Below are 14,562 nucleotides of genomic sequence, written 5' to 3' on the forward strand. Positions count from 1 at the left end.
AAAACGACGTCATTTAACCATGTGAACTCCGCGAATGTGTCAAACATAAAGCAAGCTTTAGCCTATACTCTGTATGACAATGCTAGCTGCTTGTCTCTACCAGCTTTGCACAACCTCAGTGCCTCTCAGAAGAATTCTCACCATCGAGGTTTTTGCCTATTTTGGTGCATTCCAATCTGTATACACTGCTCAGAATGTGAAGGGAATACTTAAACAACACAATGTAACTCCAAGACAATCTCACTTCCGTGAAATCAAGCTGTCCACTTAAGAAGCAAAACTGATTGACAATAAATTTCACCTTCTGTTGTGCAGATGGAATAGACATCAGGCAGAAACTATAAGCAACTAGCAAGACACCCCCAATAGAGGAGTGGTTCTGCAGGTGGTGACCACAGACCACCTCTCAGTTCCTCTGCTTTCTGGCTGACGTTTTGGTCACTTTTGAACGCTGGCGGTGCTTTCACTCTGGTGGTAGCACGAGACGGAGTCTACAACCCACACAAGTGGCTCAGGTAGTGCAGCTCATCCAGGATGGCACATCAATGTGAGCTGTGGTGAGAAGGTTTTCTGTGTCTGTCAGCGTAGTGTCCAGAGCATGGAGGCGCTACCAGGAGTTAGGTCAGTGCATCAGGAGACGTGGAGGAGGACACAGGAGGGCAACAATCCTGCAGCAGGACCGCTATGCCCGACCAGGTTTCTTTATCAGGGGTTGCACCACAGCCCCTGATAAAGAAACCTGGCTGTTTTAAATAGCCCGTTACCAACATCTTTATCCACAGGCCGTTGTTGCTTGTGGTTAATGCAAAGAAATGTTCAAATTAAATTGCAATTATGGTTGAAAAATATCACCATCTTGATTTTTGGCAAAATTGTACAGCTCTAATTTCTGAGTATGTTTGCAGTTGTGCCGTATTGTTTTTTAATGCTGAGATGATGGACTGGACAGTTTGGGAATATTCTTTTATAACCTAACCATTATTGCCCTAGATTTTATTAAGGGCAGTTAGATTAAAGCAAATGCACACATTTGTTTGTTTTTTAAACACATTTAAAAGACTATATATAATGTTCTTTCCACTGCTCCTATATGTGTGTGTGTTTATGATCTAAAGCTGCTAGATAAAATAAATGAGAAAGCTCTCCTGGTCTTAAGAGACACCTGCCTTGATGATCTTTAACATTTTCAAGGATTCTCGACGGCTCATGGTCTCATTCTGCGCTCATATGACCTGCCCTTGATCTTTAAAACCACCAAGGCTGTAAACGGTAAAAGTCAGCTCTGAACTACTAAAACAGGACTGCATAAGAGGAAAGTTTGGTAGAAAATGAGAGAAAACCAATGAAGGGGAAAAGCAAGGAGAATGGAAATTAAACTGTGAGACAGTCAGGAGAAGCTGATGCATGCAGCTCTCTGACGCACCTGTGCTGATGTGGCTCAGGTTTTTTTTTTTTTATTCTTTTCAAAATGTGGACATCCCACGTTTGGCATCTATTAAATTTCTGTTGCCTGGCAACTCAGCCAATCTCGTATCTGAATCTTTTTCTCTTAAGTGGTAAAAAAAAGAATTGCTCTCTCCATTGTCTATGACTTCATTCTGCTTTCAAGGTTTTCTAATCAATCTTCTTCACAAAGCTAACGTCAAATGGGGAAACCCCCACTCAGAATTTGACAGCTTTCTAAAGTCAATGACAAGAGAAATACTGTAAATGGTGAGGACAGCTCTGAACAGGAAATGTTTTTTTTTTAGTCAGGCCAGTTTGTCTCCATGTAACACACAAACAAGAACAAGTGACATGTGTGCACTGTAAAAAGAACGCAGAGCTACTTCAAAGGTTTCTTTTCGCAAACGTAATTTCAACGCTTGCACAAACCAGTTTGGGCCAATCTTGAGCTGTCAAGGAGAGGCTTTTATATTTTAATTTAGAATACTTTGTCATACAGCAGGGTTCATGGACTGCAAAATGCAATTCCTGTAGCAGCAAACCACACAAAAATCATCACTCCCCCGCCGCGCTAGGAAGTATTGGGTAGAGGACTTCCAGGTTGGCCATGAAAGCAATACTTTGACTTAAGGTGGTTATTAAGAAGGCTGATTTTGTGCCACAAAAAAGGCAAATGCCCTAGAGGTTAACATTAACCCAAGTTCAATAGTAATTAACTGAGATATCTAAAGCAGCAAAGGGTTTCGCCCAGAAAAAAATGTCTTATACTGTGAGCATTGACTATTGCAAAGACTTTCCTGCATTAAAGATGTGGCTCAGAGTTTACAAACTCACTTCATATGCCATTTATGCCAAGATGAATGATTTTGATCGAATCTGGCAGCCATTACTCTCCTATCTCGGCAATGTTTAATTTAGCAGTCAGGGGGCAGGGAAGGGAGGTTTTAGATGGGTTTGGGAGGTTTGGGAGGTTCTGTTGCTTAGCCAGAAACATGTCAGAGATACAACCAGTAGTTTATCTGTGCTTTTTGTAGTTGTGCATTTTGTTTTTCATTTAATTATAGATGTTACAGGTATTAGCTTGTTTTTACGCTATCCCACTCCTTTTATTTAATTTACTTTTGTTTTTAGTTTTATTGCCTCCTCTATTGGGCCTGTAAAAAAAAGCAGTAAGTCTTGCCTGGCTTGTCTGTACACTCATTTGTTACTTATGTATCATAAACAACGTTTTATACAGCTAATATGATGTGTTTAAGTTGACAACGTGGTTTTGGCTTCTCCAAATACTTTTGGGCAATTACGGTCAAAAATGTCTCATCTGTCAAAAGGATATTATTCCTAATGTTTTGTAATTTATTTAGGTGAGTTGAGGAAATTAGCATATAGCACTCCCCAAATGTGGGTAATTTTTTTAAGTGGATGTAGGTTTGATCAATGCCAAAGCTAAATTGACATCTGCACAGTGGGACAGTGTTTAATGTACCTGAACTGGCAGTGCATTTGATGGGAGCTGCTCAGGGCTCAACTCTGGCCCAGGCCGACGGCTGTGGGAGAGAGCTGAGCACAAAGCTGCACCGGTGCAGTTTGTTTATGAAGAAGAACAGAAACTCTTGTTGCAGATAACAGGAGCCACAGTTATTAAAAAAACCCTGGTTATCACCTCTTCCTAGTCAAAAACAGAGGATGGGAGGAAGCCTTGGCCGCTTCTGTAAACTCCTCCATCATCAAAGATCTTCAGCAGAAGATGACGCCTGTTTACTCTAGTCGTAGTCCTTTACAAACCAAATGATAAAGCTTCCCATGTACTAGGTAAGTGTCTTTGGAGAGTCAAGGTGATGGTAATTTGTTAAAAAAACATCTTCTGTATCATTATAGGTGAGTGATTTGGGAAGAACACCGATTTAAGAACATGTACCTACAGATAAATTATGACATTTAAGCTCCTTTCTGTGCACTGGAGTATCTGAGAACAATTATATGCATTGCTTTGTTTTTAAATCACAAGGGTCAGAGCTCACTTTAACATCATGTAATATAAACTTGTTTTTAATGCCTTAAATCTATGTAAATACAAGTGTGATTAAAAAGGAAGAGCAACTGAATAAAACAGCATTTTAAATGCAGCTCACTGGAGGCTTGTGCTATTTTTTGAACAGGCTTGCGGGCTCCACCCACGGGCTCCATGTTGGTGACCCCTGCTCTGTTGATCTGTTGGAAGGACAGAACAATTTTGCCTCATATTGACCCCAGCAGACCATCCCACCCCCGTGATTTCTGCCTATGACATGGGTGAGTTGGTCTCACATGAGAACACGACTGATTTTATTTTTCGCCACTGCTTCACTGCAAAAAGGGAACTAAAAATAAGTAAAAAAATTCTTGAAATGAGTGTATTTTGTCTTGATTTGAGCAGGTAGTTAAGACAATTTGCCAATAGAATGAGATTTTTGCACTTAAAACAGGAACAATTCATCTCTAAAATAACATAATTAGACATCCTACACTTGAAATAAGACGATGGAGATTAATTGTTCCTATTTTAAGTGCAAAAATCTTATTCCATTGGCAAATAGTCTTATTTACCTGCTCTAATCAAGGAAAATTACAATGATTTCAAGAAAATTTCACTTACTTTTAGTTCTGTTTTTGCAGTGTTCACCTTCTCTCCCGGTATGTTAACAGGTTCCCATGGGAGTCCAAACCCCGACGAATGTTCCCAGCAGCGACAAAGTTGTTCCAGATGTTAATTTTGATTCCCTGACTTACTCTCAGGCCTGGTATTTCTGTTTGCAAGGTTTCTGTCAAGTAACCGGAGGGAGAGCGCCTCTAACTTCATTATGCAATCTGTTGTGTAATGATGAACAAATTGAATCTTGGATCCTGTGCTCTCCCAGCGTATGCGCTCTAATGCGCTGTTTATAAAAACTAAATAATTAACTTCTCTCTGACCCAACATGAAAAAACATCATCATTATATGACATAATGAAATCTTAGACTTGTAAACTCTGCTTTTGGACAGAGAGGGATTTGGCACCGACAGGTAAAGACCACCAGAAACGTGTGTGCATTGAAGACACTGAAAGCAGAAATGCAAAGTAAACTGTGAGCTTTTAAACAAATACGTATAAGCATATTTGAATTTGTCAACGAGGCATGGTTCCTACTCTTGTTTTATGTCCACCTTCTGTTAGGCAGAGATGAATGGAGAGACAGATGAATGCATCGAGAAGCTGACAGAAGGATGGACTGGTGGGTGGATGGATCCAACTTTCAGGCACCGAGGATGGGAAGGATCTGTGGAAATGTTCGTCTTTCTCCACGATTAGAGACCAAGAAAATCTCCACATTTTATTCTTGACTTTTACACCTTTTTCAGATGCTTTATGAATCACGTTATTTATACCGAGCAAATCAGCAGAACCAAATTATGCAACGCCAACCTCGTCCCCCCCCCCCCCCCCCTTCACTTTTCTTTCCTCTTCCTCCTCTATAAAACTCTCCCACACAGATCCACCCACTGGGACTCTAGATGATGATCAGATCTGATGATACGTTGCATGTTTCCACACAATTAAACTAATAGGCAGAGAGGTTTTCCTTTCCTCTTTTACAAGACATCACCACGTTAGCACAAACGGCCACACACACACACACACACACACACACACACACACACACACACACACACACACAAACCCGTGCAGGTGCGAACCTCTCCAGGCACTGAGCCAGTCTGCTAGTCGGGCTGCCAGAGGACAAGACACAGGGTCTGTTGTGTCGTAAATGTCAGGTGTCCTGCTGCTAACGCTGGCATGCATTTAACCACTAAACACTCACCGAAGCACGTTTAACCACACTTAAAGGCGATGCATGCAGAGCAGACTGGGTAGGAACAGTAGCCGTTCGTAAAGCCCTCAGCGTCACGGTCCCATTGTTCTGTGTTATTTTTCTGATGCAATATTCAGTATTCATGCCCCTCAGAGGAATGAATAACCTTTAATGAATTGTTTGGATTTGAGATATTTGAATGTTTATTTATTCAAACAAACGAGTTAAGTGCTGCTCTCAATAAAAAACGCTTTGTTTTGTTTGTTTTTTTAGAAAGAAATAAACGAAAACTCTGCAGAGTACTCAGAACTGTCAGGAGAGAGAGTCTTATTCACTGTGTTCCCAAGGTAACCGGTGAAAAAAATAAAAAATAAAAAAACTCACCCAGCACACCCGTCTGTCATTTCACTCAACTACTCTGCCTAATTTCTTCCCCACCGTGCAACAAACATATGCTCAATGCATATGAATATTATACGATCCGCCATAAGCTTCTCATTTCTAAAGCGTGCACACGGGGGGGAATCAGTGTAAAGTTGTAGGAACAGTGGAGTTGTGTCGTCTTTCGGTACCTGAGAGCCGCTGGAGAAGCCGAGGTTGCGGCAGCCGTTGCACGGGGTGAGAGCTTCCCAGAATCCCGTGGGGCCGCACGTCTTTTCTGCCTCGTCTTCCTCCACTGCTGCAGCGAGAGGCGGGGTGGGCCGCTGTTGGCACAAAGCCAGGGAAACCATTACATTTAAGAGGTGTGACCCAAAATGATACGGTAAAATGAAAAAAATTAAGTATTTAACAATCCAGTTACTGCGGAATGTGAGGAATCAGAACATGGTAACCCATTATTAACACAGTGAGAGTCCTCAGGGCCAGCATGTTTTACATGAGTTTTTGCTTAACCACAGTTGATTCAGATGGATCTTATTATCTCTTTACCATCTCCTTAAGGTCTGCCGAGGCCTGCTAATGACCCATTCGTTTTACTCAGGTGTGACAAAGCAGAGAAACGTCGATAACAACCACCTGCTCCCAAAGACTGCAACTGAACACTTACATTGTTAGATCGGTCTTCCCAAGCTCCAGTCCTCTGGGTCAAGTGTGCAACTTTTCAATACAATCCCAATCCGAAGACCAAGATTCAAAAGACCCAGATTCAAAAAACTGAATTACCTCTCCTCCTGATCTAAATATCTGATCCAGTTATATTGAAGCAGATCCAAATACAAAAGCTGCCCCGAATGACGGGAGACTGAGACCCCTTAATATGAATGGAAGCTATGCAAATCCTGACTAATTCACACCACTATCAAGTATTCTTATAATTCATGTTTCTTTGTTTTTTCTAACATTTAAAACTAACAATAACTGGCATCATATTTCTCCTTTTAAAGCACTGATCAGTGATTGGCCAGTAGCAGTTCTGGACATGTGTCATTAGGGCACTTGCCCAGGGCAGCACAAGCACCACATAAAAAAAACAACTTGTTAGCTGCGCCTTGAGCAAGTTTTCTATTGCTTTCATGCATGTACAGTCAATGGGGAGCACTGCAAAAACAGAACTAAAAATAAGCTAAAATTTTCTTGAAATGAGTGTATTTGTACTTTATTTGAGCAGGTAAATAAGATAATCTGCCAACGGAATAGGATTTTTGACCTTAAAATAGGAAGAACTTATCTGCATCAACTTATTTCAAGTGCATTATATCTAATTATCTTATTTTATGGGTAAAATTACTCATTCCATTGGCCGATAATGTTATTTACCTGTTCAAATAAAGTACAAATACACTCATTTAAAGAAAATTGTAACTTATTTTTAGTTCTGTTTTTGCAGTGAGTATGCACCTCCTGTTTTTATCCCACCTCAGAACCCAGCATATTTCTTATATTTTGATAAGTTTGGGGGCGGCAACAGCAGGGACTTCCCTAAAGGGGCTCTCATGTAGGAACGGCTACTGATGTCAGCTGATATGTGATCACATGAGATCAAACTGCTGCTTCCAGGCTTACGTTACGTATGGAGGAGCACATAATCCTGAATAAGCGACTCTTATAGTGACGCACAGTAGATGCACCATCAAGCTTTTTGAAGATGCTTTTCTTTTGCTGGGACTTGGAGGCGGATAAGACTTCACGGGAAGGTGGATGTGGATAAATTCAGGGCGATACTGGAAGAAAACACATCAGAGGTCGCAAAAGACTCAAAACCGGGATGGAAGTTCACCTCTCAGCAGTACGTCCTTAACAATTTACCCAGATCTATAATGCTGTGGTCTCTTGACTGTGAATGCTTTTGCACCTTGAAACCCTGTAATCTTACAAGCAAGTGAGAAGGTGGAGTTACAAATATAATGGGTCAAAGTTCTGTACAAAATAATACAGTCTGTGAGACAAAGCGGGAAAGAGCAGGATGATGCAGCGATTCACACACACACACACAAGGTTTTCTTTGGGGGCTTGACTCTGCTTGTGTGTGGATGACTTCTGTGCAGTGAGGTGCATTAGGACGGATACAGCCCACCTGATACCACACCATGCAGCTGAGCACGGAGCCCAGCAGGTTGCACAAAGAGAATATAACCAAAATATGATCACAAGGAGAGGAGAGCTGCAGGGGCATTGGTGCATAAAACATTTTAAGACCGCAAAGGACAACGGAATGGAATGACAGATAGGAGTAAAGCTAAAAGTAAAAGGTCGGCGTACGGCGCAGACGACCCTTTGCAACAACCGCGTATTGATCCATCTGAAACGGACCGCAGTGCCCGTATACACATGCTGCACCATACGCATGGATGGGAGGTGTATCCTTTCATTACAGTACAAACCTAATGTCAGACTGTGCTCAGTATGAAGGATCTCTTTAATTATTCATCGGAGGGCTGCGAAGCTGATCAATATTACACGGGCTGTCAAAGCCTCGAAGGCAAACATGCTCTGAGTCCACATCATAAAACCTTTTAGAAATGATCTTGGCTCATTTGATGGAAAGAAGAAGACATTTGATTTTAAATAAGACCTTGACTTGTCTTGTCATCAATTTACTCCCCTTCTACCCAGGTTGTGGTCATACTCACAACCCCCCACACCAGGTTTGTGGGTATGACCCTCACAAACCTGGACAATAAGGACTCTTATGCTCCGATGCTGTTCTTAGACAGTCACTGGCTGGGAAAGCCCATCAGCACCTGCATTTCCTCCAGAAACTAAAGCTGTCCAGAGCACTGGGACACATTGTGGCACCATCCTGTACAGGTGGACACCTGGTCCTGTCATAACAACCTGCACATAATTTGTGCCCCTCCCCTCTGGACATCTGCAACACCTGCTTCACCCACTAAGCCCTACGGATTGCAAGCGACCCCACCCACCCATCTCACAGCCTCCTCAGCCTGCTGTCCTCAGGAAGGAGGCTGAGAAGCCTCCAGGCCAGATCCAGCAGGCTGAAGAAGAGCCGCATTCATCGAGCTGTGAGAAAGCTCAGCTTTCTCCCAGGAATGCCCCCTCCTGCCCTTTCTGCCCCCTCCACCCACAAACCCTGCACCTCCCTTTCAACTAATAAGATCCTGTCATCTCCAGGGTTCTCCCGTGTTCTATGTATGAAACAAGCGCACTTTATGAACACATAGGCTTAAAAATATAAACAAGTCGGGGACTGTACCAGCCACTTTATTCATCTACCTTATTGGATTCTGTTACCTGTGCCTATTTTATTGCTTATTCGCTGCTTGTTTGTATTTTAGATATTGGTGGTTTTTTGCACCGTGAGTCCATGAGGATGAACATTTTAATTTGGTTGTATGTTCAGCATATATGCCAAAATGAACAATAAAGCTGACTCTCTATGGCAAGACGATTAACATTTAATCACTACATATTAATATTAATCGCTGGATATTAATTACTGACATCTGCAACATAATTATGTTTTATTCTAAATCACAATTCATACAAGTCCCAGTGACATTACAACTAGTCAAAATTACTTTGTAGATTTCTATAATGGTTACATTCAATTATTATTTAAAATAATTGTTAAAACTGCTTGCCATATTGCCACAGCAGCAGAGCTACTGATGTATGTTACTCCAAATTACTTCACAAAAATGTTTGAACCAATAGCGATATGAATTTGAAATTCAATGCAAGACCACCGTTTAACCCTAGGAGGCGCCACATTGACGATTTTAGACACAAAAGCAGGAATTCAATTAATTTGTCAAAATAATGACCGGGATATGTAGACAGTACTATAAGACTGCCATGTTAATAGTTTATTGGCAAAAATACATAAATAAATACTTGATTTGGGGGTGGGTTACCCTTTAAAGATTTTATTCATAAAAAAAACTTAAAACTGGTTATTTCATAAGGAAAACAAAAAGTATTTGTTTCTGATTGAAAAACAAGGTTTTCAGTTTAAAAAACTGAAAACAGTGAGAACCAAATATAGTTTTCAGATGACACATTTGATCTTCATTCAGTCCCTAGACAGAAAATGAGATTATTGAGGCTACACCAGGAGAGACTCCAGAAAGTTTTTTTAACAGTTACCAGATAAGTAATGCACCAAGTTGAAAAGCAATGCTTCATTATACTGTCATCATGTGCAATTAAAAACTGGTGTACTAGAAAATACACAAAAGTAAATGATAAGTAGTAGTAATAATTAAACATCTTTGCACATGATCAAAAGCGGTCTCCTCCTCTCTGAAATTATTAGTAATATATGTTTTGCCTGAGCTCCAGTCTGCTGGGTGCCGTGGTGCCCACTGTCTGCTGTCTAGGTGGCACCACAGCATTTTAACTAATCCCAGAGAAACAAAAAAATAATTATAATAATCAGGTGATGTTCTGAGCAACCTCTTTAAAAGAAACATCAAATTTAAACATCAGCATTTACATTTATGATGAACAAACGACCAGAATTTAGAAACATGTTTCAAACTTTGAGTTGTCTGTGCTACCTTGACTGCACATAAGCATCTTGTATTTCACTGAACCATCTGGGCCACCGTACAAATCACTGAAGACAATACTATAATCATACAGCATGATCTTAGAGAGTTGCTTAAATCAATAAGTAAAAATATTATTTACGAACCAAATTTCTGGACTTCTGCATCTTCCTTTTGATCTTTTCTTCTCATTTTAGCCCTAAGGTCCACCTACTAAAAAGAATCACCTGTATTCTTTCTGACTGCACATAGCCAGAGAAGGCTGCCATGTCAGAGAGCTCTTCTGAGTTTTATTTATGACTAATGGCCTCACTAAATCACATGCTAATGGCCCTGGAAACATGTCCAGACACTAGCCCAGGGGGCCACGTAAACACACACACCAAGCATGTCCGTAATACAATCTAAATTGGTGCTTATTGAGAGAAGGAAAGAAGATGGATGGAGATAATTACCGCCTAAATGACCCGAGGTGCATGTGTGTGTGTGTGTGTGTGTGGGTTCACTGCTCGTGCTCAGGTGTGTGGGCCTCATGGTCTCAGTGCATGCTTCGCTGTAGGTAAACACAATTTGGCTTCCATTCAGAGTGAGCAGAAATGGGAAAATGATGAGCTATTGATCAGTGCCACAATACTCCACCAAAGGATAATAATCAAAACAGACATGCTGTAATAAAGCGAGCAGAAAGCACAGACACGCACGGCTTTCTGTGTGGGCATGGAGGGAGATCGGGGTGACGGATGATCCGCGTGAAGCCTCTCGTTCACGGCCGAAGCTTTCTGATCAGCTCGTATAAAACACGTGTGATCAGTTTTCAAGTCTAGGGACGGAGAGTGCAAACAGGGAGGAAACTACAGTATTTAAGAATGAGAAGGGAAAAAAACTAACATCCGCAGGCTGTGGGCAGCTGTTTGTTCAACAAACACACCAAAGTTGTTTCCTAACTGGAGAAAGAACTGACTAAACAGCTTTCTGGCATCTGTCTGATACCGCCCTCTGCTGGGGAAGCAGAGAAAGTACAACCCTCATTAAGAAGAGGACAATCAGCAGCATGCTGACTAGAGATGGGGCGGATCTGATCTAGCAATAACAAAAGATGTAATTGTATTTAACATATACGTGAAATTTGTAGACCACCAGATGTTTCTAACCAATATACACACACGTGTATCACCTTGATCAGATATATTAAGAGTTAAAATGAAGAAATTGCTGAATAAATAACTGATGTCTTCCTGCTAATGTTTAGTTATCTCATATTTTTATAGTAAAAACTGAGGAGTGGCATCCAAAGCTCTACAGAGGAGAATCAGTCAGCTTCAGGCAACAGGCTTCAAGTCAGCCGCACTATGGAAAGTTGCTTTATTTCATCTTTAGGAGCTTTTACCCTCCATCAGCTATGAGGCATAAAAATGTATTCAAGCTTACTGTAGGCAACCTGTTATAAGGGTTTAAGCCAGGGTAGGAATATATCCAACCTAGAACTTACACACAAAGGATGCTGTTGCAGTTAATGATGCTAATGATGCTACATGCTAAAACAATTAGTTAAAAACATGCAAAATAGTTCGATGTTTTTGAGTTTGCTTAACTAAAACAGGAACCTATTATCTGGATGCGTTAAGAGCAGCTTCTCTGAATCTGGCAGGGACACAAGGCTGCTCTCATTAATAAAGAATGACCTTAACAGTGGAAAGGATTTCATCATTTCATTTCACAGCTTTCAGACTATTCCACCAACATTTACACTCCAATAAAGCTAAAGAGTTGACTGAATTACATGTTTTCTTATCAAATCCACAACAACTAAGTCGCCTCCAGCCCTGCATGCTGTACGTTATGATTCCAAACCTTTACTGTTTGTCCTTAGACCTAAATTACCACAAAGACATTTTAAAATTATATTTTAATATTTGTTCAGAGTTATCTGTTAATAAAAACATAATTTTCTGTCAAGAAATCTGCTAAAGGCTGATTTATATTATTTAGAAAATTGATCAAATGTAATTTATGCTCTAAAAATTAATAGAAAGAGATTAAAGTACATTAAGATGGAATTTCTGAGTGAATCAAAGCTCTTTTTGTCCCTTTAACGACCGAGTTACAACCCGTCTATCCCTGTCATTGTATTCTCTTTAAATAGTAATAATTTAGTACAGCGTTCATTGGGAGAGACATTCATGTGGTATATTCTGAAGCTGCAGCTAATATGGCCATTACCAGCAAACCAACATCACAGTAAAATATGCACGGCAATCCGTAGCTCACATACCAGCCTCCTTTCTCTCTTCATCACATGAGATAAAAACTACTAAAACTAATTTCTCAGACCACAAGTCCAAGTCAAGTCTCAAGTCTTTATTATAAGTTGAATCTGACATCTCTTGCTTTTTCCAGCAGAGTCTAAAATAGAAGTCACCATCTCTGCCGCCAGATATTTAAAGTCGAGAACCCAACAACTCTGGACTAAAGCATCTCTCCTTTGGACCCTTAATGATGACAAGTGTAAACCAAGCTGAAATATGGCGGACGTACCATCAATAAAAAATATGTAGATCACAGATCACTGTGTTTTACAAGATGCAAATAAAGGAGGGGGGGGGGGGGTATCCATCAACTTATAACCTATAAACATCCTTCTGATAGTGCATGGAAGCACTGTTCAAGTTTGCACCCTGCAAAAATGGAACTAAAAGTAAGTAAAGTCATCTTTAATTAGGGTATTTGTCCTTGATTTGAGCAAGTAAATAAGGTTATTTGCCAATGGAATGGGTATTTTGACCCCTAAACTGAGAAAATGAAATATACTGCTCTTGAAATAAGATGCTGTAGAGGAATTGTTCCTATTTTAAGTCAGAAAATTTGTAATCCATTGGCAAATAATCTTATTTACTTGTTCATATAAAGGACAAATACACTCATTTCAAGAAGACTTTATTTACATTTAGTTCCCTGTTTGCAGTGCAGTCTGCATCTTGGAAAGTCCAAGGAATACAAACTGTACAGGTTAGCGTTTCTACTCACAATCTCAATTTGCACAGGAAACAAAAACACTCCTCCTGCCCACGTAATGATATGTGAAGTGTGGGCTAAATATGCACAACATAAAGGAGGATTTTCAGATGCCATCTGTTTATCGTACACCTCTTCCTCCCGTAAACTGCAAATAGGTGCAACACAATCCAGTCCCACGTGTCAGTGAGGTTCCACACTTATTCTCCAGGGATTTTCTTTTACTTTTACTTTTAAACTTTTGGATATGCCTATTTAATGTACAAGGTTTCAGCACATATGCATCCCGCTATGAGCAGGAGCTTGTTTTTGTACTAATTTTAAGTTGTAAAAGATTTATTCAAACCTTTACTCTTCAAGCGTAGAACTAAATTAAAATCAAAACACACAACAGTGACTTTTTTTAAACTAATGCATTTACCCAAGCTGACATTTAGTGTGAATTTGCCTCTTAATCACAAAGGGTCAATATTATACATACATAGTGTTATATGTGGATATGTATGTAAACACCCCCACTAATATTTGGATATATTAGGAAGGTGCAGAGAAGCTTTTTCTAATTCTCACTGCATGTTTGTTCCCTCTTTTTGGCATGCTTTTAAAGTTAATTTAAATCAACAATACCTCTCCAAATATTCAATACATTTTCAGTTTGTTTGAGATTGGGCCAAAAGTTTAGATTAGCTTATTGTATTAATTCACAGCACATAAAATGAGCTTTACTGGTGCTGATTAAAGGCACGCTCACATTTCCAGCAAGAGACATGACCGACAAATCATGCCTGCTTTCTTTGCAACTCACTGAAAGACATGTATCCACATATTACACTGCAAAAACCAAACTAAAGATAGGAGTTTCTGTCTGTGATTTGAGCAGGTAAATAAGGTGATCTGCCAATAGATTAAGATTTTTGCACTTAAAATAGGAACAATTCATCTCCATCTTATTTCAAGTGCAGGATGTCTAATTATCTTAATTTAGGGGTCAAAATACTCATTCCATTGGCAGATGATCTTATTTACTTGCTCAAATCAAGGGCAAAAACACTATGTTTAAGGACATTTTGCTTATTTTTAGATCCGTTTTTGCAGTGTAGTTATAGTCTATAAATCATTTCAGCCTGTCTTTATAATCCTGTCCTAGCCGATCTTACAAGATAATACACAAATTCAAAATAGTGAATCTAATAATTTTTTTTTTTATTTTGTTGCAGTTCTACATATATTATATTTTCATTTCACTCCGATATACCACATTCATGCCCATAATGAGTGGATGGAAAGCTCTGGCCTGGGCTCTAAATAAATGCATCTGTATGA

The 14,562-nt window shown here is 39.9% G+C and overlaps 1 protein-coding gene across 8 annotated transcripts in view; it reads right to left on the reverse strand.

Moving 5' to 3' along the window:
* anks1b (ankyrin repeat and sterile alpha motif domain containing 1B) overlaps window positions 1-14,562 on the reverse strand; it is a gene marked incomplete at its 5' end in the record, with an annotated part of 190,637 nt that overhangs the window by 151,810 nt on the left and 24,265 nt on the right. For all 8 annotated transcript variants that reach the window (XM_036149154.1, XM_036149151.1, XM_036149150.1 and 5 more), the window contains 1 exon segment: window positions 5,848-5,979. In XM_036149154.1, coding sequence (XP_036005047.1) covers window positions 5,848-5,979 — 132 coding nt within the window.

This window comes from Fundulus heteroclitus, chromosome 17 (genome assembly GCF_011125445.2).
Source record: "Fundulus heteroclitus isolate FHET01 chromosome 17, MU-UCD_Fhet_4.1, whole genome shotgun sequence".
Lineage (NCBI taxonomy): Eukaryota > Metazoa > Chordata > Actinopteri > Cyprinodontiformes > Fundulidae > Fundulus > Fundulus heteroclitus.